The sequence below is a fragment of the Bos indicus x Bos taurus genome, chromosome 8 (genome assembly GCF_003369695.1).
Source record: "Bos indicus x Bos taurus breed Angus x Brahman F1 hybrid chromosome 8, Bos_hybrid_MaternalHap_v2.0, whole genome shotgun sequence".
NCBI classification, from domain to species: domain Eukaryota; kingdom Metazoa; phylum Chordata; class Mammalia; order Artiodactyla; family Bovidae; genus Bos; species Bos indicus x Bos taurus.
The window spans coordinates 50,924,281-50,952,061 of NC_040083.1; the positions used below are offsets into that span (position 1 = coordinate 50,924,281).

At 41.0% G+C, this 27,781-nt stretch overlaps 1 protein-coding gene across 2 annotated transcripts in view; it reads left to right on the forward strand.

Annotated features, from left to right (window-relative positions):
- Positions 1-54: 54 nt before the first annotated feature.
- Positions 55-27,781, forward strand: part of OSTF1 (osteoclast stimulating factor 1) — a 61,179-nt gene continuing 33,452 nt past the window's right edge. The window contains exon 1 of one of the 2 annotated variants that reach the window (XM_027549481.1): positions 55-304. In XM_027549481.1, the coding sequence (XP_027405282.1) occupies positions 271-304 (34 nt within the window). In that variant the 5' untranslated portion in view covers positions 55-270. The remainder of the gene's footprint in view (positions 305-27,781) is intronic. The other variant, XM_027549482.1, reaches the window with a different exon arrangement.

Sequence of the window (27,781 nt, forward strand, 5' to 3'; positions counted from 1 at the left end):
CGCTCGGCTAGGCGGCGGCTACTTCCTCGTCTACGGGGCCGCGCGCTCCAGACAGCTCGGTCGGCCACGGGGCGGGGCGGGGCGGGGCACTTCGCTGAGCTGCCTTGCCTGCCTCGGCTTGTCCGGCTGCCGAGAGTAGACACAGGTCCCTGAAGGGGCACCGCGGCAAAGCAGACAAAAAGAAACTGAGGCGCTCAGAGTGTCGGCTGGAGGCGCGTTTGGCTGACTTTTCGTGCGTAGTCTTCAGAATCAGCCTCTCCAGGAAGAGAGATGTCGAAGCCGCCACCCAAACCAGTCAAACCAGGTAAGGGAGGTGTTCGGGGGATCCCGGGCCGGCCGCGGTGCCCCGCGCTCCCTCTGCCCCTTGGCAGGGCAGGTCAGGCACGTACCCCGCCCCGAGCCTCGCTTTCGCGACCGACGCACCAGGGTGGGAGTTGTTGCGTTCGCTCCAGGAGACAGATCGCAAGATTTCGAGGAATTTAAAAATTTTCATTTTTAAAGAGAACTCACCCTCGGTTTTTCAGCGTTGTCATTCGCTGCAACTTTCCCATCGATGTGATGGCTACGTCCCATTGACGCTTTCCTGGAAGACAGGGCCATTGATCTCCCTTAGGGGGAAAAAAAAAAGTCTTGAAATGGTTTTTTCTTCAGCCACTTCCTCTTTTTTTTTTTTTCTTCACTGTGTGTCAGTGTCAAGTTTGAGTTCTTGACCGGCCAAAACGAACGGGAAGTGCGCTGCTTATAGGGTGGGGTGGGTGAGCGAGTCTCCTTTGGGACTTTACAGGGGAGCAGTAAATTGACCTTAAGATCTTGGGAAACGCCTTTAGGAAACTGTAGTTGAGCTCCTGACTAGAAGAATCTAGGCTGCGGCAGGGTAATCTCAGTTATTACTATTCGGAAGTGTCACTTTATAGTGCTATACAAGCCCTTTGCTTTACTCCCTCTGTGAGTTTGTCGAGTTAAACTGGAAAGCGTGAGATTTCCTCAAAGGAGCTCTTTTGGCGAATGTTCCTTGTTCATTTCTTCTTCGATCCCTAGAATATTTTCTGGGACACGGAGAAAGAAGTATTTAAAAGGGACTGACGTATTTCAGTTCGATACTGTAACAAATTCATGCCTTCATTGGGTAGGTGATTACAGAAAACGTAGGAAATGGACGAGAAATGGCTCAGACATACTCTCAGCTTTTTTCTTCCTGGTCTCAGGTAACTTCAGTATATTACAGACTGAAATGTATCTATTTACATCCAGTTTCAAAGTAACCTTGATTAGGAGAGAGTCGTTTCAGTGATTGATTTTTTTTCTTGATTTTTCTAAACTTTTGTCAAGCTGTTCAACTTTTCATCTCATCCAGTTTTCTTTCTTCACGACATCATGCAGTGGTAGTTTCAAGTCATTTTATTTGAAAATTCTGTACACACTCGCATATATGACATAGTCACCCGGGACTTGAATTTTGGTGGACTGGGTGTGACTTTGCTGGCACTTTGGCTCTGGTATGAGCAAAGGTGGGACATGGCTAGGATTGGGCTCTCTGTTTCTTTAGAAATGGAGTCTGATGAGGAATTTGCCTTCTAAGTGCGTTTGTGGGAAATGGCAGCTTTCTAAACTTATGTATAAATCAGGACCTCAAGTAATCAACACAGCAGAGTTATTCTTTGATAACTGAACAGAGTACTTTATTTCAAAGAAGGTCCTGAGAAGCCATTCATGAGGTTTTTCATCTCTAGACATTCAGTGACGTCTGTGCTACAGCTGGAGGGGCACGGACGTGATGTGTTTTTGTGTATTTGCCTGGGTGTGGTTTAGGGATCACTCTGTGACCAGTTGGAAATACACTTTCAGGAACCATTTTTGTTGTCTGACCTTACTGCTTTCTCCTGTTCAGTAAGTCAGAAAGCAAATTATTAAGAAATGACTACTATTCAGACTCCACACTGATTTGTAAATGAGATCCAAACTAAAATAAGATCACCCTAGAAATAATCTGTCAGTGACCTAATTTACAGTGAGAAATACTACTTTTAATCCAACTTGAAACTTTGTGTGGCCTGGCTTAGTTGAAAACAGAAGGGGCCTATTATAGTCCTGGCTCTCGTTTACAGTGTGCCAGGCACTGATCTAAGCACTTTCCGTGTATTATCTCATTTACGTCTCACAATAACCCTGTGAGGTCAGTACCTGCATTGTTCCCATTTCACAGATGCGGAAATGAAGCTAAGTCAAGAAAGGTCAAGTTAAGGAGCCCAAGATTAGCCACTGAGTGGAGAGGAGTGGGCAGAATTAGAACCCAGGTAGTTTGGCCCCAGAGTCTGAGCTCTTAACCTTGATGTTACTATGCTTTACATCAAAGCATACCATTAACTCCTGTCATCATGTGTATTTTAACTTTTTTTACCTTCCTGGTAGGCAGGAAGTGGGAAGGAAAGTGTCTCTGGTCCTCAGTCAGACTTTCTTGTCACAAACGCACCCCTTGGCTGTAGCAACAAGAAGGGTGGTGCTGACATTTACTTTCTTGTCCTGCAGGCAAGATAGATGGGTGAAAATGTCTAAAGCATACTTGGAATTGGACGACATGGTGTATTTAATTCTTAGCTTTTTGGTTTGTTTATACCCCTGCCTCATCCTGAATGAAACTTGAAAAAAAAAAAAAAAAAGATGCAGGAAGTGGGGTCCTATAGAGGGAGGAAAGAATAATAAGAGGAAACTGGAGAGAAAGTTATCTTACAGACATGTATGTTGTAAGGTCCTGCAAAGTTTCTAAAGAAGGCCTGTAGATTTGGCTCTTTGCTTCAAGCAGAGAGAGAGAACAGATCAATTACTAAAATTCGCAGTGTTCATAAAATTAAAATGTATTACTTGCTCTGAGAAGAGTTATTACAGTGGTAGTGAGATCTGAAATGAACTTCTCATGGGTGGGTTCTCTTTAAGTATTGCAGTGGACTGGACATCTCTACAAGAAACACAAGTGGGACATCATAATGCTAGTCTTTAGAGCTTCCTGCAGTGCAAGATCCGGGTGAAGCAGCATGGTTCAATTTCAGAGGCAGTGTGGAAATGAGGGGAGCTAGGTGAAGGAGGACAGAGGACTTACGGGAAGATTTTAGTAGCAGTGGACATGTAGCTATAATGTGGGCTGATGTATATCTGTCAGGGTGATTGGTGTATACTCAGTAGGGGTACCATTTTCCAAAGGAATGTTCTTTCAGAGTCCTGGTCAGCTGCTGGCAGGAGAGCCCTGCCACTTCATTTCCTTTTTTACCTTCCTGAGGTTATACCAGAGTTTGGGTTAGTGGCCATATCCAGAATTCGTTTGCTAAACACTTCTTAATACATGCAGCTTGTATTTTAGGCCCTGTGCCGGACCCTGGGGCTCCAAGGAACAATAAAATAAGATCTTGTCCCTGAAGCTTTTGAAACTAACGGGGGGGATTTAGGTATCTCCAGAAAATATCTTAGATTGTCGCCTATCTACAATTGGATGGCTGACTTATCCATTTTGCTTAAAAAAATCTTACAGCTAAAAAAGGAAGGAATATGTTTTTGTTATAGAAAATTTAGAAGCTATAGTACAGAGAACAATAAATAAATAAACGAAAGTATAAAAATCATCCCTAGCTGTCATCTAGTGATAGCTTTAACTGATTCATTTATTCAGAGAGGAAAAAATTATACAAAACTTCAGATCATTTTAGATGAAAACCTTTTCCCTCTCAAAGATGTTATATAAGCAGCATATGTGTGACATCTTTGAAGATTTGTGATGTTTTTACTGTAAATATGAAAGAACCTAAAACATTGACATTTGCTTCTTCAAAGCCCTTTGAATTTATTTTCCCAAGACAGTGAAATATTTAGACCGCTTTACTTCCATCGCAAAAATCAATAAGCCATTTAAAAGAATTGGTCAAGGTCAGACAGACATCAGGTTTCCAGCCACATGGGAAGGTTATCAGACCTACTTAGAATGAGAGGATTCTAGTCCAAATCTCATTCAACGTCCTTTGGCCTATTTTTACATCTTGGGATGACATTTTCTGATCCCCTTCATCTCATACCTCAAGTCCAGTGAAAACCATTGCCAAATTTGTCTTCACTTGCGTAACGGCCATGGGAAACAAAATACATGGGCTTGGGAAGAGGGAGAGAGACGGGGGACAGACACATCCTTTTAGTGGGCTGATTTGAACTGTTAAGTCAAATTCTCTATTCATTTGTCATTTCATTCATACTTAAATAAAGCTGGGGAACAAACATTATCAAACAAATTAAATGAGCTTGGGAAAATAGTTTCAGATACCAGTATATAGAGAGATTTTTGATTCTTTTGAACAGCTTTCTAGTACTCTGTTGTATTTATTTAACCATACCCATGAACCACGCTTCAGTCATTTCTTCTGTTATAGCAAATAGTGTTAAAACAGCCTTGTTGCTTACATGTGTGAGTATACACACAGGACAGAGTCCCAGCAGTGGGATTGTTGTGCCAGAGGGTATGTATTAATACATTGCCACATTCACACACACTTCCAAAACGCTCTCCCAAAGAGGTAGTTCTAATTTACTTTCCTACCCAAAATGTTTGAGCATGCCTTACACAGAAAAATTGCCACACATGTGATAGGAGGTATTATCAAAGTGTAGTTAGAGGGCTAGAAGTACAAGGCAAGGAGCTTGAAGACGCTGAGATGGTGTTGCTAAAGAGGGAAAATGTAAGCAGGGTCTCCAATGCTGAGTAAGAATTTAGTAGGCAGAAAAGAGGGAAGTCATTTGACATGTGGAGAAATGAAATAACTTGACACGATGGCCTGTCCATGTTTGCTTGACTGCACAGGGCCTGAGCTCCTCTCACAGAAGCCAGGGATATTTGGTGTGGAACTGTGAACTGGAGAAATTTGTCCCAAATTAAAGAGAAAGCCTTCTGCCTAGTGTCGCAGTTTGTGAAAAACATTATTGCTTCACACAGAAAGTGAGCATTTGAATGTCCACATGTGAACCATCTCTCCCGCGTTTATCAATTTGTCAGTTGTTAACAAGAGCTGTGGGTGATTAGTTTGCAGACGTGAGTTAAAGAGGGTCACAGCTTCAGCTCACTCACACAAGTCACTGGTGGGGCTGCTGAGGCCACGTCCTTTTTATTAATTCTTTCCAGTTGTTTCCCACTCAGTGTTTGAGTATCTGTAGAATTTTTAGAAAGTTACAAGGCAAATCCCTCAACTTACTCTTAGGGTAAGAGTTAGGGGAGAGTTCTGTATTTGTGCATTTTGATGAGCATTTTTAAACTTATTAGCTTCCTTAGAATTTGATAAATTGCTTTGGTTTTATATTCTTGGAATCAAAGAAGGTACTCATTCTCACCCCTGTCTCCACCTCCTGCCGCCCTTGTGTGATCTTGAATTTATTAGGGGCGCCAGGTCAGAGGGGTACAAGTTGCAGATTGGGAGAAAGGGGTAGTGGGCCTGGGCAGCCCTGTCAGCCACAGGCCAAGAAGACTGGAGGCCTGAGGGGCCACACCCAGTAGAGCACTGCATCAGCAGGCAAGCAGACAGACTGTTCTTCACTGTGCAAGTGTCAGGGCTGAGGGCATGACCGTAGCTTTGAGAGGAAGTGGAAGAGGTAGGTGCCTGGCTTCAGTGGCTGCTGGGAGGACAGAACAGTGAGGAAGCCCCCATTCAGGCACTTGTGTAAGACAAGCAAGGGGTGGGGATGGTGGCAGCAGCAGCAAGCCACAGAGGGGACCATGGAGTGGTGAGAGCTTGGGGTCCCTGGAGGGGAGGTATGTGGTGGTTCTTTCCTAGTCTAATGTTCCTGTTTCCCAGGGAGCCTTAAAGCCGTTTAAATTCAAATTAAGGGAGACCCTAGAAACTGACTCTAGGGTGTCTAGACCAGGTTTTTTCTCTTGCTGGAGGGTCTGCCTCCAGCCTCTTACAGTGATCTGAAAGCAGCCCTGAGAGCCTTTCTGACATCCCTGACTCAGGGATTTTGCTGGGTTCTGGGAAATTCAGGGCTTCTATGTCAGGATTCTCTTGTCTATGAGGACAGACTTGATTCAACCCACTGGTATGATACTTGTGTGACTTCCACTTGGAGAGTATTCTGGGATGGCTGTATCTTCTAGAAATGTCTTGATCCAATCCATGCTTATGGAGAGGATCCCTCCAAATTCTAGTTCTCTGAGCACGGATGAGAAATGCTAGGCTGAGAGAAGACCCTCCAGGTTTTTTGGGACAGTTGGCAGGTGTCTCCAGACTCCAGATTTGGAAGATTCCACAGAGTCTCATATTTCCTTTCTTGGAAATCAGACTCTCAGGACTTTCTCTAAGTTGTTGTCTATGCAGGTTTACAGGGTTTGGGAGCTGCTTTTGGGGCCTGTTGTTTTGATGAGTTTGTGAAAGTTTGTTGACAGTAGCCCTGTTGTTGTTCATTCGTTCAGTTGTGTCTGACTCTTTGTGACTCCATGGACTGCATCAAACCGGGCTCTTCTGTCCTCTGCTATCTCCTGGAGTTTGTTCAGATTCATGTCCATTGAGTTGGTGATGCCATCCAACCATCCCAGTGGCACCCTTCTCCTGCTGTCCTCAACTTTTCCCAGCATCAGGGTCTTTTCCAAAGAGTCGGTTCTTCACATCAGGTGTCCAAAGTATTGGAGCTTCAGCATCAGTCCTTCCAATGAACATTCAGGGTTGATTTCCCTTAGGATTGACTGGTTGTATCTCCTTGCAGTCCAAGGGACTCTCAAGAGTCTTCTCTGGCTCCACAATTCAAAAGCATCAGTTCTTCAGCATTCAGTCTTCTTTATGGTCCAGCTCTCACATCCATACATGACTATTGGAAAAACCATAGCTTTGACTATATGGGCCTTTGTCAGCAAAGTGATGTCTCTGTTTTTTAATACACTGTTTAGGTTTATCATAGCTTTTCTTCCAAGGAGTAAGTGTCTTTTAATTTCATGGCTGCAGTGATTTTGGAGCCCAAGAAAATAAAATCTGTCCCTGTTTCCAGTATTTACCATGAAGTGTTGGGACCGGCTGCCATGATCTTAGTTTTTTGAATGTTGAGTTTTAAGCCAGCTTTTTCATTCCTTTCACCCTCATCAAGAGGCTGTTTAGTTTCTCTTCATTTTCTACCATTAGAGTGGTATCATCTGCGTATCTGAGGTTGTTGATATTTCTTCTGGCAGTCTTGATTCTAGCTTGTGCTTCATCGGCCCGACATTTTGCATGATGTGCTCTGCATATAAGTTAAATAAGCAGGGTGACAATATACAGCCTTGACATCCTCCTTTCCCAATTGTTAATCAATCCGTTGTTCCATACCTGGTTCTAATGGTTGCTTCTTGACCTGAATACAGGTCAAATAGCCCTGGGAGGACCTAAACTGAAGGTATTCTTACTGGTGTTTCAGACCAGAAAACTGTCTGAGAAACATAGCAACAAACACCAGTCTTTGCAAAGTTAGTTTCTGAATAATATATCACACCCAAGATTGTTTTCAGCCTAGTTTTTCTGCTGAGGACTTTTGTTCCTCAGAACTCAGGTTATAAATCGAAGTCACCTAAGGAGCTGCTAATCACAACCTGGGTGTACATTAAGAAGAGCTGTTGAGTGGGAGTCAGTGCTTATGGTGACTGCCCACTTCCTCTTTCAGGGAGCCTGTCACATCAATAGAGCTGCTTCTAGTTCTTGCCTAATGTCTTCCTACTCAGGAGAGTCCAAGTTTATACCTAAATATTGAGTCTCTAAATGGTCCCTAGGACTTGACACTGACTTAGTAGGAGCTCTGTTCTCCACAGTGGGTTCCTGCTCATTTCCTGATTCTCGGTTGGCACGTATCTCTCTGAAGTTTTGACATCTAACCAGGCACTCTCTTGTTGACTGGCACTGGGATGTATACTGCTTGGTCTGCCCTGAACCCTTGTCTTTAGCTTGCTTGGACACATGTTTCCTGTTATATGGCCCTCTGGCTAACACACTGAGCCTTTCCAGCATGCTGTGACCTTAAGATTGGCGTGGGTCTATGTCTGATCTTAGACAGATTTCCCATTGGGTGTCCATCCTTCTTCAGACCTAACCTTTGGTAGACCTGAGTGCCATAGTCTGTTGTTGTTGGAGCTCTGATTTGGGGACCAAGGCCACGTGGCCAGAGAGCCTTACAGCAATATCTTGCCCAGGCGCATCCTGGTTTTCGTCACTGACATCACCTGGCACTTGTCTTCCTCTTTTCTCAGTTCCATGGGCCTCTGAGAATAAACTCATTGCTTCACATATGATGAGCAGATTTACCTGCGGTGTTAAACAAATCATTGATTTATCAGAATCATCTTCCCCAATGTGCTTACATTAAAAAATAAGCTAAAAAAAAGATTCCTGAGAAATTTCCTTTTTCGGATGAACTAGTTGTTACTGATAGGAATTTAGGCATAAAGATGGGCTAATTAGGGTATTCTAAGACCAAACTCTGATTTGGAGGGGAGAGAGGCAGAATATAGTAATGGGAAATGAATGTTAGCTTTGGAGTGAAATTCTGATCTCAATTTTTTTTTTTTTTAATTAACTTATTAGGTCACTTTGATAAGTCAGTCCATAGACTACTCGGGACCTCAGTTTTTTTGTTTGATTCTAAATCTGATTCTGAATCTCTATTGCCTTAGACTGACTTTTCAAATAATTCCTCAGATTTCTACATAATTTCATCCTGTGCTTTTTATGAGCCCTGGGACATTTTTGATAGTCCCTTACCCATCTCCCTGCTACTCCCAGTGATCAGTACCATGGTAATGAAAACATGGAAGAGTTAAATACTTTTTAAGGGCAGTTCATAAATTCAGATTTCTATGAGAGAGAGAGGATGGCAAGTGGGCTAGGATGGGGACATAATATATTCTTAATTAGGTCTGGCGTGATTTCACTTAGGTTTCCGGCTACACAGGACAGTGGAGTGTGTTCTTTTTTCCTTGCACCTGCCTAGAAGGCAACATTGGGGTGGTTCTGCAGAAATGTGTCTGGGGTCTGCATGCATGGATGCCAATAAGATGCTCGCAAAATGTGGCCATTGTTGTTGCAGGAAGGGAGACTACTTCCAGGGCCCAAGAGTGGGCTTTTGTCTACACTCAGAAATTAATTGTCCAAGGAGACGCATGTGCTGACAAAGCAAGAGACATTATGGGGAAGGGATGCCAGGGCAGAGAGAGAAGGAAAGAGAGAAGGGCAGGGTAAGGGAATCCAGGAGAACTGCTCTGCCACGTGGCCTGCAGTCTCTGGTTTTATGGTAATGAGGTTAGTTTCCTGTTTGTCTCTGGCCAGTCATTCTAACTCAGATCAGATCAGATCAGTCGCTCAGTCGTGTCCGACTCTTTGCGACCCCATGAATTGCAGCACGCCAGGCCTCCCTGTCCATCACCAACTCCCGGAGTTCACTCAGGCTCATGTCCATCGAGTCGGTGATACCATCCAGCCATCTCATCCTCTGTCGTCCCCTTCTCCTCCTGCCCCCAATCCCTCCCAGCATCAGAGTCTTTTCCAATGAGTCAGCTCTTCACATGAGGTCCTTCCAAATGGCATGTGCATCTCTCAGCCAAGATGGGTTCCAGTGAGAAGGATTCTAGGAGTTTGGTAGGATGTACGGACTGGTGTCTTCTCTCTCCTTTTAACTTTTCCTAAATTATTCTAGTTGGTGATATCTTGTTACTTCTGCATTCCTTAACTAGGACCTCCTGTTGTAAGATAACTCATGCAAGTGGTTACTAGGTGCCTGGCTGGAGGGTGGTTTCAGTTAGTGCTTCCCCTAACAATTCCCCGCTGAGACTTTATACTCAATATACTTCCTGGGAGTTGAGGTAGAGGTCTCTTTTACAAATACTTCCTGTTGAGAGTGGGAATAGTCCTGCCTAGTAGAGTAGAAGTCTCTCACCACCTGGCTTAAATCGAGGTAGTCTTCACCCAAAACCAGCATTCTCCCTCAGAGTAGCATGAGTTTAGTCTGAAACTGTTGGATCCTGTCAGAGGTAAACCTTGTAAGCAGTTGACAAAAACAAGAGCCAAACAGGAGGCCCAACAGGATGGTCATCGCTGGGCCCTGAAAAGGAAGGCAAAATTTGGGGTGGGGGCTGCACGGTGTGTGGCTCTTTTAAGATTGGTTGGTAGTGAGGTAACAGGGCAGTTGCTCCAGGAATCTAGCACTCAGCCTGAAGTTACCATTCCCCACCTGCACGGGGGTCTTATTTCCTGCAGAAGAACTCAAAAGTACTGTTATTCATAGTCCTTGAAGAGGAACTAGGACCTTGCTCTGAGGCTGCACCACTACTTAACTGCTCCTCCCCTGTTTCTGTGTCCCTTCCCTTCCCTGGTTAGCAACTGTTTGAATCTTTCCTTTAGAACTCAGGGAAGGTCATAGAGGCTGAATAAGACTTGTATCCTACAAACAAGAATCGGGGGACACAGAAAGGATTTGTACCCTGGAGCCCCACAGAGCCTGCTCAGTTGCAATTCAAGGAACTGGACGACATTGGCTCTGGCCACTCCCTGCTAAAATTGGGCACAGTCCCTCAATTTGGAGAACAGGCACTGAATTGGACATATTTCTGAGTTCCAGGTCTTGGATCTGAACCTTGTATGATTAAAATCTCAATCCCTTGGCATTCTATTTTGGTGTAAAAGACCCAGTTAGAAGTAGTTGGAGGAGTGACACCTAGAATTTTAATAGACAAAATAAATCTCATTCCCTGAGGAATTTGGGAGTGTAAGCCTGAATGCCAGTCTGTGTACCTTGGGGAGACTTATATGTAGCCAGGTAGCCAATTGTTTGCTTTTATCTAAGTAGATTTTAACTTCAGATGTGCTATTAACATCTATATTACAGGAGCTATTGGTCACTTCAGTTCAGTTCAGTTGCTCAGTCATGTCCAACTCTTTGCGACCCCATGAATCTCAGCACGCCAGGCCTCCCTGTCCATCAGCAACTCCCGGAGTTCACTCAGACTCACGTCCATCGAGTCAGTGATGCCATCCAGCCATCTCATCCTCTGTCGTCCTCTTCTCCTCCTGCCCCGAATCCCTACCAGCATCAGAGTCTTTTCCAATGAGTCAACTCTTCACATGAGGTGGCCAAAGTACTGGAGTTTCAGCTTTAGCATCATTCCCTCCAAAGAAATCCCAGGGCTGATCTCCTTCAGAATGGACTGGTTGGATCTCCTTGCAGTCCAAGGGACTCTCAAGAGTCTTCAACACCACAGTTCAAAAGCATCAATTCTTCGGCGCCCAGCCTTCTTCACAGTCCAACTCTCACATCCATACATGACCACAGGAAAAACCAGCCTTGACTAGATGAACCTTTGTTGGCAAAGTAATGTCTCTGCTTTTGAATATGCTATCTAGGTTGGTCATAACTTTCCTTCCAAGGAGTAAGCGTCTTTTAATTTCATGGCTGCAGTCACCATCTGCAGTGATTTTGGAGCCCCCCCAAAATAAAGTCTGACACTGTTTCCACTGTTTCTCCATCTATTTCCCATGAAGTGATGGGACCGGATGCCATGATCTTTGTTTTCAGAATGTTGAGCTTTAAGCCAACTTTTTCATTCGCCACTTACACTTTCATCAGGAGGCTTTTTAGTTCCTCTTTACTTTCTGCCATAGGGGTGTGTCATCTGCATATCTGAGGTTATTGATATTTCTCCCGACAATCTTGGTTCCAGCTTGTGTTTCTTCCAGTCCAGCATTTCTCATGCTGTACTCTGCATATAAGTTAAATAAGCAGGGTGACAATATACAGCCTTGATGTACTCCTTTTCCTATTTGGAACCAGTCTGTTGTTCCATGTCCAGTTCTAACTGTTGCTTCCTGACCTGCATACAGATTTCTCAAGAGGCAGGTCAGATGGTCTGGTATTCCCATCTCTTTCAGAATTTTCCACAGTTGATTGTGATCCACGCAGTCAAAAGCTTTGGCATAGTCAATAAAGCAGAAATAGATGTTTTTCTGGAACTCTTCCTTTTTCGATGATCCAGTGGATGTTGGCAATTTGATCTCTGGTTCCTCTGCCTTTTCTAAAACCAGTTTGAACATCAGGAAGTTCATGGTTCACGTATTGCTGAAGCCTGGCTTGGAGAATTTTGAGCATTACTTTACTAGCATGTGAGATGAGCGTAATTGTGCGGTAGTTTGAGCATTCTTTGGCATTGCCTTTCTTTGGGATTGGAGTGAAAACTGACCTTTTCCAGTCCTGTGGCCATTGCTGAGTTTTCCAGATTTGCTGGCATATTGAGTGCAGCACTTTCACAGCATCATCTTTAAGTATTTGAAATAGCTCAACTGGAATTCCATCACCTCCACTAGCTTTGTTTGTAGTGATGCTTTCTAAGGCCCACTTGACTTCACATTGAAGGATGTCTGGCTCTAGATGAGTGATCACACCATCGTGATTTTCTGGGTCATGAAGATGTTTTTTGTACAGTTCCTCTGTGTATTCTTGCCACCTCTTCTTAATATCTTCTGCTTCTGTTAGGTCCATACCATTTCTGTCCTTTATCGAGCCCATCTTTGCATGAAACATTCCCTTGGTATCTCTAATTTTCTTGAAGAGATCTCTAGTCTTTCCCATTCTGTTATTTTCCTCTATTTCTTTGCATTGATCGCTGAGGAAGGCTTTCTTATCTCTTCTTGCTATTTTTGGAACTCTGCATTCAGACGCTTATATCTTTCCTTTTCTCCTTTGCTTTTCACTTCTCTTCTTTTCACAGCTATTTGTAAGGCCACCCCAGACAGCCATTTGGCTTTTTTGCATTGCTTTTCATGGGAATGGTCTTGATCCCTGTCTCCTGTACAATGCCACGAACCTCATTCCATAGTTGGTCACTACATGTCTCATTTTCTGCTAATATCTGATCTAATGCAATTTCATTTTCTAAAAATTTAATAGTTACAAGAGGATACCTTGAAACCATAATGGTGCACATACCAGCTATTAGCAGACATTGTTTTGAAAATAGCTGGTAGTGTCTCAAGTTTGACCCAGCTCAGAAGACTGAAATTCTTAGCAATACAAGGACTTGTCTGTAATCACATACATAATGTCACCTAGTATTACCTTGAATATTTGAACCACTGCTATTCCATTTTGACTTTCAATTACATTTCTGTCCTTAGTGGCCAAAGCAGTTGACACTGTTAATGATTTTAGTGCTTTTCTAGATATGAGAAGATGCAAGAATTGGGGCGCATAAAATCTCCTCCTGAAAGTATCTATCTGCAGGCCAGTTCTGCTGGTTTTTCCCAGTGCACAGTGTGTCGCAATTCTGATTTCCACCCTGAACTCCTTTCAGGGTGTGTTGAAGGTCAGTGGCTGCAGTGGCCGTTGACCTAGTCCTTGAAGAGGCATATTGCAAGTGCCAATTTGGCCCATTCAAAGTCATACATTTGACTATGGTTTGGGGGCATTTCATGACCATTTTGTCCCTTGGTACTGGGAGTGCTCATTCCTGGGTCTGGGAAAGATTTCACTGACAGGCCACTCTATCTGCTGTTACTAGTCTAGGCCTTACTCAGCAGTAGCCAAAAGTGTCTGGACCACCTGTCTTAATAGTCTTTTATGGTCCCGGAAAATATTCCCTGTTGTTTCTTCTTCCTATGATTAGAGTTACACTATTACCATTGTTGATCTTGGTATGCTATGGAACTTCATTTTTTCAGAGCCAGAGTCACACTTTTGGTAATGCAGAGAACAATTTAGCTAGCAGTATTAGTAAACTCCTAAGTACTTACTTCTTGGAAGGAAAGTTATGACCAACCTAGATAGCATATTCAAAAGCAGAGACATTACTTTGCCAACAAAGGTCCGTCTAGTCACGGCTATGGTTTTTCCAGTGGTCATGTATGGATGGGAGAGTTGGACTGTGAAGAAAGCTGGGCGCCGAAGAATTGATGCTTTTGAACTGTGGTGTTGGAGAAGACTCTTGAGAGTCCCTTGGACTGCAAGGAGATCCAACCAGTCCATTCTGAAGGAGATCAGCCCTGGGATTTCTTTGGAAGGAATGATGCTAAAGCTGAAACTCCAGTACTTTGGCCACCTCATGTGAAGAGTTGACTCATTGGAAAAGACCCTGATGCTGGGAGGGATTGGGGGCAGGAGGAAAAGGGGACGACAGAGGATGAGATGGCTGGATGGCATCACCGACTTGATGGACGTGAGTTTGAGTGAACTCCGGGAGTTGGTGATGGACAGGGATGCCTGGCGTGCTACAATTCATGGAGTCGCAAAGAGTTGGACACGACTGAGTGACTGAACTGAACTGAAGAATTTAAGTCAAGAACTTCCATTAGGTGTGACCCGTTATATCCCAGATCGTCTTAATCTGTTCTGTACCAATCCTTATCTTTAAGGGAAATTATGTATTGGCACTGTTCATAAGGCACCTAGCCCAGTTTCTTAGTGTTACTATGCTGGTTATCTCTGCTGCTGCTGCTGCTGCTAAGTCGCTTCAGTTGTGTCTGACTCTGTGCGACCCCATAGATGGCAGCCCACCAGGCTCCCCCGTCCCTGGGATTCTCCAGGCAAGAACACTGGAGTGGGTTGCCATTTCCTTCTCCAGTGCATGAAAGTGAAAAGTGAAAGTTAAGTCGCTCAGTTGTGTCTGACTCTTAGCGACCCCATGGACTGCAGCCACCAGGCTCCTCCATCCATGGGATTTTCCAGGCAAGAGTACTGGAGTGGGGTGTGCTGGTTATCTCTAGTATGGTTTAATTTTCCCCAGCATGAGGGGAGCCTTTATGTTTAAACGACAATACGCGGGTGTTAACCTCCCGGTTGCAGGTCATGGAGCACCTGATCTTCATCCAAAGATAGGTTACTCAGTTGAGCTTCAGAAACAAACTTAGAGTGCCTTTCTCATAATTCAGTTAAACTTTGCAACAATATAACATAACAGCAAGGAACTAAGAAATGAGTCTCAGGGGATACAGACCTCATTAAACAGAGTTAGATTTTGATATCCACTGAAACATCTCTTGTTCTCTAAAATTACCCTCATTTTTTAAAATGTAGTCTACTGCTTGGTCGCTCAGTCATGTCTGACTCTGCAATCCCATAGACTGTAGCCCACCCAGGCGCTTCTGTCCATGAGATTTTTCAGGCAAGCATATTGGAGTGGGCTGCTATTTCCTTCTTCAATATAGTCAAATCAAGGTTAATTTTTTCACAAATTAAGTGTGATCAATTGATGAAAGGTATCTCTGAGCCAGGAAAGCCAAGTCAATGACTTGTCACAGATTTCTGCTTAGGTAAATTCTTCTTATTGAGGCCTACAAAGTACCTTCAGACTCCTGCACCTGTCAGGAGGTGGCTTTTCTGTTTTATCTGATAAAGCTGCTGGCAGCCTAAGAGTTTCCAGTCCATGGAGGGGTCAGGTAGAGATAAAAGAAAAATATTTCAGTCCTGCTTACAGAGGTGTAATTATTAAATTGCTGGTACATCATAATTAGTTTGAGGGGAAGGGTTTTTTATATCTGGAAAACACAGATTAAAAGTAATGTTTCGGATAGAAAAATAAGCATTATAACTGTATTCACCAGTTCACTCAGTAACTAATCCTCTTGTTAAACTTTTGATGAAGTCATCAAGTTTCCTTAAGATTCTTTCTTAACCAGTTCCTCAGTATAATTTAAGATTTAGCAGAGTACAACTGTCTATAAATGACAGAAATATTTAAAGAGTCATGATTAAATATCCAATCATAATGTAGTTGATAAGAAATTTGCTATGACATGCAACATTTTGAAATAACTGCTGCTGCTGCTAAGTCGCTTCAGTCATGTCTGACTCTGTGCGACCCCATAGACAGTAGCCTACCAGGCTCCCCCGTCCCTGGGATTCTCCAGGCAAGAACACTGGAGTGGGTTGCCATTTCCTTCTCCAGTGCATGAAAGTGAAAAGTGAAAGTGAAGTCGCTCAGTCGTGTCCGACTCTTCAAGACCCCATGGACTGCAGCCTACCAGGCTCCTCCGTCCATGGGATTTTCCAGGCAAGAGTACTGGAGTGGGGTGCCATTGCCTTCTCCTTGAAATAACTAGAATAGAGCATACTAAATTTTTAGAAATTTCATGTAATTTCTAGAATAACCCCAGTTTTAGTCACTCAGTCATGTCCAACTCTTTGTGACCCCTTGGACTGTAGCCTGCTAGGCTCTTCTGTCCATGGGATTTTCCAGTCAAGAATACTGGAGTGGGTTGCCATTTCCTTCTCCAGGGGATCTTCCTGACCTAGAGGTTGAACCCTGGATTCGATTGCAGGCATATTCTTTACCATCTGAACCACCAGGAAGGCCTAGACTAGACTGTACTGTATTAATAATGTACTAATAATGTACATTATTAATGATAATAATGTACGAATCCATACTGTATTAATAATATCCATACATTATGGATATATATTTTTTAAAAGGTTATCACTCTTGTAATAATAATGTTCACTAAATAATTTAATGTACTAGTTAAATATTTCTCTCTGAGATGCATTATGGCCTTCTAAAATATCTCAAAGTTAGCTGGAGGTCAAAAGAATTACAATTAAAAATTGATATTTTGGAAGTTTGTCAGAAAAATATCAAAAGATTTTGAAGTTTGTCTGAAAGATATCAGTCCTATCTACTCAGTCAAATAGGATCATGGGTCGCTCTGAAACAGTAGTTATTCACTTAGCCCAAGTAACAGTACAGTCCACGGGATTGCAAAGAGTCAGACACGACTGAGCAACATCACCAAAAAAAAAACAAAAACAAACCCAAAAATAACAATAAAATATTTCAAAGGCAAATACAGAACAGATCACTTAAAAGGTAAAGAAACTTAAAATCTGTTATCAAAGGCAATCCAGTATTTTAAGAAAACTTGTCCTCATCAGAGAGAGAAGCTTAAGTTATAGACCAGTTTAGTTTTAAAATATACTCAATTTAATTTATTCTAAACTTAGCCAGTCCTGACTATGTACAAAGCTCTTTTTTCAAGGTCCGCTTCCCACAATCCTCCCCTCACTTTCTGTATCCATTACTTTTTCTTTTTCATCCAGAAATCATTAGCTCTCAGGCAGACTTCTTTTCTTTTTCCTAATAAAATGCAATTCTATTCCTCATATACCCTCTTTATTCCTCATATACCCTCATATAGCCGAAAACATATATCCGGCTTCCTACTGTATACAGAAATGCTTCCTTTATTATTTCTGTTAACCCTAATTACATGTTTGAATTAGACTCCTCAACTCTTGAAAACCTTAATTTCTAGTGAAAACTAAGAATGAAGCAATTATGAACTGTCTTACTTTAGCATTCTGTAGATTGGTCAAAATAAATGCCTGTGATAATTTTAAAAAGATTTGCTTTTTTATAGAGAACATCTCAGGGTAGCTCCAAGCATATTCATTAATAGTCCTAAATATCTTTAGTTTCTCTATTTAGTAATTGATGTCTCAGTATCTTATTTTATTTGGGAATGACCAAGCTATTCAACAGATTTTCATCATTTAAAGCTTAATTTAACACAGCTGTAAAATTTCACATTACCAAATATCTGAAGAGATCATGCTCAAGTAGACATTCCTAAAACATAATTATTCTTTAAAAGTTCATCCAAAGCATTTATTGCACTTACAAAAATTTCATCATACCAAATTATTTTTCTTGCTGACAAATTTGCAACAGATATAATAAGGCCTTGTTTGACTTCTATTAAACCGAGGCACAATAAAGATATTATGTTTAATGTTGGTGACTTTAAAGACGTGTCTGTGTTAATTAAATCAACAAGCTTAAACGTTAATACCAAGTATTAATGTAATATTGAATATTTCCCAGTTCATGTGAACTGAAATTAATTCTGGCCAGTTATCTTGTGTGTGTGTGTGTGTGTTGTTTTTTTTTTTTTTTGAGAATTTATATAAGCACTTAATTTCCTTTAATCTAATTAAGTAGTGCTCACTTGCAAATTAATTTTGATAATACCATCCAAAGGTAAAAACAAGGATAATGCACACATAAACGTATAGACAGGCACAACCAGAGATCCCATAGCCTCATTTTCTAAACTTAGTTATGAATCAGATATTACAATATGAAACTCATTAGCTTATAAATAACAGTTGGAATAGGTAAAGTTTAAAAGACTTCTTACCCATTCCCCGAGCCTGAGAGCTCTGATCAGGCACACAGAGAGAAAATCAAATTCTCTGCTCAGTCGTGTTCAACTCTTTGTGACCTTGTGGACTGTACCCGCCAGGCTCCTCTGTCCATGGCATTTTTCAGGCAGGAAATACTGGAGTAGGTTGCCTACTCTAGGGGATCTTCTTGCCCCAGGGGTCAAACCCTTGTCTCTTGTGTCTCCTGCATTGGCAGGCGGATTCTTTATCAGAAAGGAGGGTTTTCATTGCTTTTCTCTAAAAGTTAATTGATAGTCCTCCTCTAAGAGAGTGATTCTCAGCCCACCCTTTACACTGTCAGCTATGTAGATCTGACACAAGAAACCAATTTTTTCAAGAAAATAACATTTACATATTTACAGGGCTTCTGATATAATGGCAATATTAAGAACGTAGACTTGTACTAATGGGAATAAGTTTTATTGCTGTAACTTTAGACTCAAATACAAAAAATTTGGTTCACAGTTGAAAATTGTTATAGTGATCTTGAGTGTTAATTTTTCACTGAATGTCTTTATAGTTAAGGGACTGCAATTTGTTAGGACAGATGACAAGAAGGGAGGGCACTTCTGCATCTGGATGGTGGGACACATTCCTAGTAATTATTATGGAAGCCTGCAGTTTGGGTGACCACTGAATATTGGTGGAAAGCCAAACCCTAGAGAGTGCAGAGTTTCCCCTCTTCCGTCCCTGTGGGCAGAGCAGTTATTTTCACTGTCTACCCTTCCACATTATAAACAGCAGATAGTTTTGCAAGCTCAAGGGAGGGGACCAGAGGTTTTCCTAGAAGTTTAAGAACAAATTCCAAATTCCCTATGACCCCATGCCCATGTTTCTGAAAAAGAGAACTGATCTTCTGGGCATCCATTAATGAAAAAGAGTTAAAAAAAAAAATCCATAAGCAATTTGCCTTGGGTCTTAGAGTGCTGAGGTTAGTCCCTGAAAGTAAGTATGTAACCCTCAGGAATTTTATCACAGCTCCACCCAAGGCCTCGAGTAGAAGGAAGATTTTCCTAAGAATGGTCCTGTAATTATCCTGTTTTAATTATAGCTCCAGAAAACTACAGCTCTTTGTGTTTGTCTCTGTCTAGCCTTTGGGGAAATCCTCAGGACTTAATTCTCACTCCCTTGTCCTCCTAATAGCTAATCTGGTTTGGAAAAATACCTGAACGTTTGTTTGGGTTAAGATTCTCCCCTGACCTTTTCCAGGAGTCATTTGGACTCTTTGGGTCTTTCCAGACCTTCCAGTTGTAGCCCCTCCTTTCCGTAAACAGTGTTGACTTTCAGAACCAGGTTGAGTTGGGTGGAGGAGCTCACAACCGAGCACATCCCCTTTCTGGGGCTGAGTCTTCAGCAATGCCAGGTCTGGCCCTGGGATGGCCACTGGGTGTAGCTTCCAACAGAGGTGTTATGTCCAACTTTTCTGGGGCCACCAGGCAAGGTTCACCACTGTCGCACCAGGAACATGACCCTTGGGAGCACTTCATAAACCTTTTGAAGGAGCACTAGTATATGACTTGAGAAGGAATGTAATTGGGGAAACAGTTTCCAGTTTAAAGGCTGTTGTCTTAGTGAGTCAATGATCTTGGAATAGTTTAGACATCTTGTTGGTTTCCTATAGGTGACCTCTCTAAACTCACTTTCCTGTTTTTGGTTCTGTTATAATTTTGGATAGAAACTTGTTTAGAGTCTCTCATATGTGCTATAGAAGAAAATTTGAATTATTTTTTTCTGAACTGAGAGAGACTCAAAGTTTTTGCTTACTCTTTGCTTCCACTTATTACATTTTCCTGTTGTATTTGATAATATTTTTCACTCATCCAGAGTGTATTATATAAGAGTTCTAGGATTAACTAGAGGTAGTAAAATGTTCTCACTACAGATTTGACCCCTGTGTGTCTATTGGGTAAGTAGGAAGTGAGTCCTTTAACTCTGTTCTATGTCTCTAGAGATTCTCTAATCATTTTCTTAAATATAATGTATATCTTTGTCCCTATATCAGATTTTAAGGGGTTCTGCTTTAAATAAAAGAAAACATTTTATCATCATGTTATGGTGCTAGCTTTTGTTTTTATAGAGGACTAAGACCATTTGTTTTGTTATTGTTGCAGAGTTTTATTTTCTATGTACAATTGTAATTTCCTAAGGAATTAGTCATTCATGAAAGTCATTCATGAAAGTCATTCTGTAAGCTTGTCCATATATTATTTGCTCAAATTTTTAAAAAATTTCTTGAAAAAATAGGATACTTTCCAAGGCCATTTTTAATATATTCTGAGAGTATTTTATTTTTACAAGGAGTACCAGATATCTAATCTGAAAAATTCCCATTTGATCTCTAGACACTGGTTATATACATTCATATATAAATGTAATGATAAGTATTTCTGAAAAATTTTTTTGTTTTTTGAGTGTGTGTTTCCTGGGTCCTGATATGCAAAATGTTTATTGTTATGGGTCTCAGAAAAATTTGAGAACTCTGTAGCCTGTCTGCACTCATGTCCCCAGCCTAATCTCTCACCGTTTCTCCTGCCAGGCTTCAGGCCTGTTGATATTCAAGACATTCCTAAGCCACCTTTCACCCTTTCTGGCCCCTCTGTCTACTTTCTGCTCTGTATTCTAGTCTGCCCTACACTGCCACCAGCCCCTCTTTTCAACTCCTGTTATTTTTCCAAAAACAAAGTAGGTGCCATCTCCCATATGACCAGCACTGACCTAAAAATCTACTCACTGTCTGTGTTACTTACATGATCCCTGTATTCTCACTTTTGTGAGCATACAGTTCACAAAGTATTACAGTTGCTTGTCTTTCCACCCATAATTTTTTTTTTTTTTTGGTAGTGAGATCAGAGAGTCCAAGAGGACAAAAGAGAACTCATATTAATAAATACTCTGCTGATAAATACAGTGCACATAAATTTTTGGTTGTCCTTCAATAGGACATTAAACTAGACCACCTTTTCCTGGTTATATATGGGATTTATATTCTTTTAGACAAGAAAATAGAGAAGAAAATAAATATGAATTATAGTTCCATCACCCAGAGATGAGTGTTAACATTGTAGTATTGTTTCCTTCCAGTTTTTCTTCTATGCATATCTTTATTTTACATAGCTGATTGTATATATAATATTACCACCTGTGACATTATGTTTATGTATCTGTAAAATGTAAGCATATCTTCCAAAAGCTTATTTATAAAGGTCATAATAAATCCTTTTTTAATTAATTACTGTGATAACCTATATTCCAATGTACGTATATTTTTATGTTCATGCATTTCTGTTTTTTTTTTCCCTATAATTCTGTATTCATTGCCATTATAGACTGTGTTTATGTTCCCCCCAAATTCATGTACTGAAGCCTTAAACCCAATGTGATAGGGATGGGGCCTTGGAGGAAGTAATTAGGGTTAGATTAGGTCATGAGATTGGGACCCACCTGGTGGGATTTGTGGTTTTTTAAAAGGAGTGAGAGAGAGATCTGTGTGTGTGCATACCAAGGAAGGGCCATGTGAGCACGCGGTGAGAAAGTAGCTATCTGCAAGCCAGGAAGAGCCCTCTCACTAGAAACCAAATTTGCCAGCACCTTGATCTTGGACTTCCCAGCCTCTATCTAGAACTGTGAGAAGTAAATGTCTGTTGTTCAGGTGCCCAGTTCATGGTATTTTGTTGAGGCAGCCTGAGCTGACTGAGGACACTGGCTATAGGTTTCAAAATGACAGTGAGGTTTAAAACTCTCACTGAATTCTTTAATAGCCACTAAAGAATATAATATTCTTCCCTGGTGGCTCAGATGGTGAAGAATCCGCCTGCAATGCAGGAGACCTGGGTTCGATCCCTGGGTTGGGAAGATGGAGCAGGGCATGGCAACCCACTCCAGTATCATTGCCTGGAGAATCCCATGGACGGAGGAGCTATGGGGTTGCAAAGAGTTGGACATGACTGAGCAACTAAACATAGCACATGCAAGGTCTATAATATTGGCTGTTAGGCTTTGTTTGCTTAACAGAAGCATTTCAGCTTCTCTGTGGGGGTATTATAAATGATAAACTAATATATAGGATATAAGGGTATATATATATAATATAAAGGATGTACATATAATATATAGGATTTTGATAAGGCTGTCTTGCCAGTGAAGATAAAAACACAAGGGATAAAGTACAAATTTATAGTAATTAATAAAAGCTAACATGGGTACATACAGTGTCTCAGGAATTGCACATAGTACTTTACATATATAAATTTGTTTAAATCCATTTAATCCCAGTGTGCCAGCAATAAAAGCTCAGATCTTTCTGAGCCATGTTCATAGTGTTCAGAGCATGAACCCTGAGCCAGACAGCCTGGGTTTAAACCTTATTTCTGGCACTTCCTAGCTGTGTGGACCTGGATTCCTTACCTACTCTAACCTGTTTCCTCAGCTGTAAAATAGTGTGAATAGGTAATTATGTTTCAGGATTGTTTTGATTAAAAGTTGCTACAAGTCAGCCCTTTGTATGGTATCTGGTCTGTGTTAAGTGTCCCATAAATGTGAGCTTTGATGGGTCATTCCCTTTTGGATTAGAGATATCAGTGTTAGGAAATTCTGTGTCAGTCTTGGATGTATGAATTCATTTGCCCAACAGGTCATTTCCCACAGGACAAGGCTGAGCCCCAGGCTGCTTGCAGGGCAGTCAGAGGCAGACCTACTGCCTCCTCAGGCTGTGACACGTGCTTCTTTGGTCTGACTTGTCCTTCACCAGATCAGGGGGCAGCAGACTTTTTCTGTAAAGGTACAGATTGTAAATATTTTAGGCGTTGTGAGCCACAGATGGTCTCTATTATAACCACTTGACCCTGCCATGGTAGTGGAAAAGCAGCCGTGGATGACATATAAATACTGACTCTGTTCCAGAAGAACTTTATTAATGAACACTATAGTTCGAATTTCAGGTAATTTTCATATGCCATGAAATGACATTCCCTCCCAGCCAATTTAAAATATAAAGCCATTCTTGGGACTTCCCCGGTGGCTCAAATTGTAAAATGTAAAGCCATTCTTAATTCTTAGCTCACAGATTGTACAAAACAGGCACTGCTATCACGAGTTGGTCCCCAGACTCACCTCGTCCCTTCGCAGAAGGTGCTGTGATCAGTGGAGCCTTTTTACTTTAAATTCCAAAAACTGAAATCAAGAATTTTTCTCCATTCTTCTCCGAGATCTCCCTGACTTTGGAAGCAAGGTGTCTTGAGATGAAGAGTTTTACGGACCATTGCTCTCTTTCCTCTAATTTTTAACCCATCAAAACATATTGGCAGTGAACTTGTCATTTGAAAAGTCCTGCTCTTAGGGACTTTTATGTTATACTGAGAAGAAATAAAAATAACCAGCGGATGTGAAAATAATGAAATTTGCTGAAAAGCACTGAAAAGTATAGGCAAAGGAAAAAATGGGTAAGAAAGGCACACTGTTAATAAACAGAATCCTTTTGTCAGAAAACACACTGGCTACTGTTTTTAATGAGTCTGCCATTCCTGCAGCTGAAATCAAGACACATTTCAAATTCTTTAGTTTTTTTTTTGAATTGCATAAGAGGGCAGCAGGAAAGAGATGGTGCTGGAGTAAGGAGAGATGAAAGCATTACGTTCATAGTCTTTTCTACTAATTATAATCTTTAAAGTTACATGTAAATAGAGTTCGTTGGATTTGATTTAACTCATCCAAGAATATAAGTATGAAGGGAGAAACTTATTGCTGTACTCACATAGTGATCTTCTTTGCAAGAAAACCATTTTATTTTCAAGAGCAGTGGACTTTTGTGGACTGACAAGAGATTTTCACCCAGAAGCCTGTTCTGAGCTGACCATCCTATTTATGGGCGTTGGAGCCCACAAAGCCCATGGGAGCCCATGTTGACCTAACAGAGCACAGCTGTTTCCTTTCACCCCAGCAATGGAAGTGATGGCCTTGACTCTTGAATGCTATCACATAGGCTCCTTCTGTTTTGTTTTTGAACAGAAAACATCCTGTTTCATCATGCTTGTTGAATAGAATAATTTAAACATGCCTTGTGGAAATAATATTAATACTTTTACTTAACCTAAGATTTTTTTTTTTTTTTCATACCCACATGATGTAAAGTAAGAAGAGTAATACACCCTGCTTGTGCTTAGTTACTCAGTCGTGCCCGACTCTTTGCAGTCCTTTGGACTATAGCCCACCAGCCTCCTCTGTCCATAGGATTTTTCAGGGAAGAATACTGGAGTCTGTTGCCATTTCCTTCTCCAGGAGATCTTCCCGATCCAAGGACAAACCCAGATCTCCTGTGTCTCCTCCATTGCAAGCAGATTCTTTACCTGCCAAGCCACTGGGGAAGCCCAATACTCCCTGTATGCACTTAGATAAATGTGAGGAATATACATATAAAATAAGTTCTTATTTTTCTGTAATTTTCCCTTTTTGAAGTAATTTTCTTCCTATTTCTTTTTGGTTGGTTATAATTATTTAAAATGGTTAGAATATCTGCTTTGGGGGTGATGAGAGAATATTATATTTTATATGTTAGCTGAATTTTGAGATTCATGAAATAAAAGAATATTACCCATTCCTTAGAGTCCTGTAGCAAATCTCTAACTTGATCAGATAGTTTGGAGTAGTGGCTTTCACACTTTTTTTTTGACCTTGACCTCCAGTAAGAGATGTATCTTTTACTTAGTGACCTGGTACATTCAAAAATGCACGTGCATAGACACACACATATACACATGAGCATAGGAGTACACAGAAATTTACCTTTGCCTCAAATTTCTTCCAAAACCTGCCATTCAGCTTTGGGTCACTGACCATATGGTGAAATGCATACTTCAGTGTCATTTTTGGCACACCTTGTATTTTATCAAGGATTGTAGATTGCTTAGGTATTCCTCATGCCATGCCAGTGATGCAAATAAGGCATGTCATTTGGATTTATTGTTTTCTCATGTACTTGTGTCTTTCTTTGAAAGACAGGTATATAATACTCTAACTTTAATTTAGTTCCGATATCCTCTTTGTACTTTATATTTGAAAATTCTCTCAGTCAACTGAAAGTATAAGTGTACGTTTTTATTGGAGAATAAAATATTGTGGTAATTAACGATAATTGTGAGGCTATGGATTTTAAATGTCCAAATGTTATTATATAAATAGTTAAGATCATAGGTGTGAATTGACATTGTTGAGAGAATATGATCCCTAATAATTTGGGGGAAACCATTGTGTCTTTGTGGGATTGTTTTCAGTGAAATTGCATCACCAGCATTAGGCAAATCTTTTAGCCCAGGAGATGAAGAGGAGGTGAGTCTGGACCCCAGTCAGTTTCTATTAGGGAGGAAGGACCTTACAAACTGTGGCAGAATCATCACAGGCAAAAGCTACGCTGGCAGAACTAGCGCCATAATATCTTGATTTTACACAGACCTCATTTTATAGAGAATGTTTATTTAGTTTTGCAGAAGCTTCATTCAGGCTACAGTTAGCAATGTTGAGGAATTATAGTTCCTGCCCTTTTATATCAAGCTTTAAAAATGGGTCTACTAGAATTTTTAATAATAAAACTATAATCGTAATTAATTTTTGAATAAAATTTCAGATTTACATTTGTTTCCCAGCAGTTCATTCTGTAAAGGCAACATTTAGTTTTGGAAAATGTTGATTTTAATATTTGACCATTTGGTGTTATGTCAAAATGTGTATTTGGTAAATTTCTAAAATAAACACTCATGTCTCTACTCATTTGTCCAGTCCCAGTGAAACAAAAGTTTCACAAAATCATAATTGGTTCCATTATGTGCAGTGTACTCTGATGTTTTCTGTTTTATTTAGTATTTTTAAAAACCACTAAGTTAGTTTTACCATCTGCTAATATGTCATGATCTACAGTTTAAAAATGCTGAGACTCACTGTACTCTGGGGATAGTAATACCATCTGGGAAGGGTCATTTTTGTATGCAATATTAGGATGGTTTTCTTCCTCAGAATGCTTTTAGGATCTCAAAGACATGTTAAGACTTGTAAAAAAAAAAAAAGTTAATGCTACTTCCAAGTAATTTTCTGTAGTGGTTGTACCAGTTTACACACCCACTGGTAGTGTCTGAGAATTCCAGTTGTCCCATATCCTTCTTAACACTTGGCATTGTCAGTGTTTTTAGATTTAACTGTCATAGTCAGTGTGTGGTAGTTACCATAGCCATTTTAAATGAAGTCCATCTAAAATGTCTCATGCCTCCCAACATTTTTCAGCAGAATGTAAATGAAACAGTTGATCTGTTAGTTCTGGTATTTTGAATAGTCATTCTCTTGCTATTTATGGTATGTTTATCCATTGTAGTGAGCTGTCACCTTTTATTGCTGTCATAGTGGCTCAGACTAGCAGCTTCTTCACTCTTTCACCAACAGAGAATAAAGTAGATTAGAAATTTTGTGTTTGGGTTTATAAGCCCCCAGTCCTTCTAAGTGCTGCTTCAGAGCCTTAGTGGTGCAACAATACATATTCTTTTTGCAGACCTCAGAAACAGCACATTCTCTTATCTGTTGCCTGTTCAGGTCCCTGTCCCAGATCCCCTTCTACTCCATCAGCCTCAATTACTCTGGACAAAGATTAGTTTAGTGAAGTCCGAGAGTGTGGATGAGGGGAGCAGGGACAGTCAGCCTAACTCCAGAGGAAAACAGTGTTTGGCTGATGACTAGTAGATTCAGCTCTTCACTATGGGTCTGGGTGGGGTTTCAGAGAAAAGAGAAGGGAGTTCCTGGCAAGGTAAGGAGCCAGCCACTGTTGGTATCATGGGAATTTACTTATTTTGCTTATGTCAGGAGGCCAGCCCTACTGAAATCCTTAGTACCATTCACACGCTAGTTCATGTTTATGAGAGTCACATAAAGCATCAGGCAAAAGATTGGGCCCGTTTCCAGTCTTAATTCAGGGTGAATTCAATTCATGTTATCTTCTTGGCTCCACTTTCCCTTTGTGGCATGTGTAACCAGACTTCCTTGAGAAAATGATCAAGAGGGAGGGCACCTGAAGAAAGCATCTAATTTAGCCTCTTGGCAGTATACAAGAACACAACTATTTTGCATTGTGAATCCGCCTTCGTTAAATATGTTTGGAATTGATCAGCGCAATGATTTGTTAAGACTTTTTTTTCTTCAATGTCTGCAAAGACCGTACTGAGCTTCCCAGGTGGCACTAGTGGTAAAGAATCCACCTGCCAAGCCAGGAGATGCAGGAGATGTGGTTTTAATCCCTGGGTCAGGAAGATCCCATGGAGGAGGAAATGGCAACCCACTCCAGTATTCTTGCCTGGAAAGTTCCATGGACAGAGGAGCCTGACGGACTACAGTCCATGGGACTGCAAAGAATCAGACATGGCTAAGCAACTGAACACACACACACAAGGACAATACTATAGAAATACAGAGGACCCTGATTTTTTGACCTTCATTGCTCTGCATAAACCTGTACACCTATAGACCATTGCACACAGTTGAGTTAAACATGATGTAAGAATGATCAGTGAGTTAAGTCTTATTAATTGGTATTTTCTTGAAAGGCTCTACCCACGGTTGGTAAACTGTAATC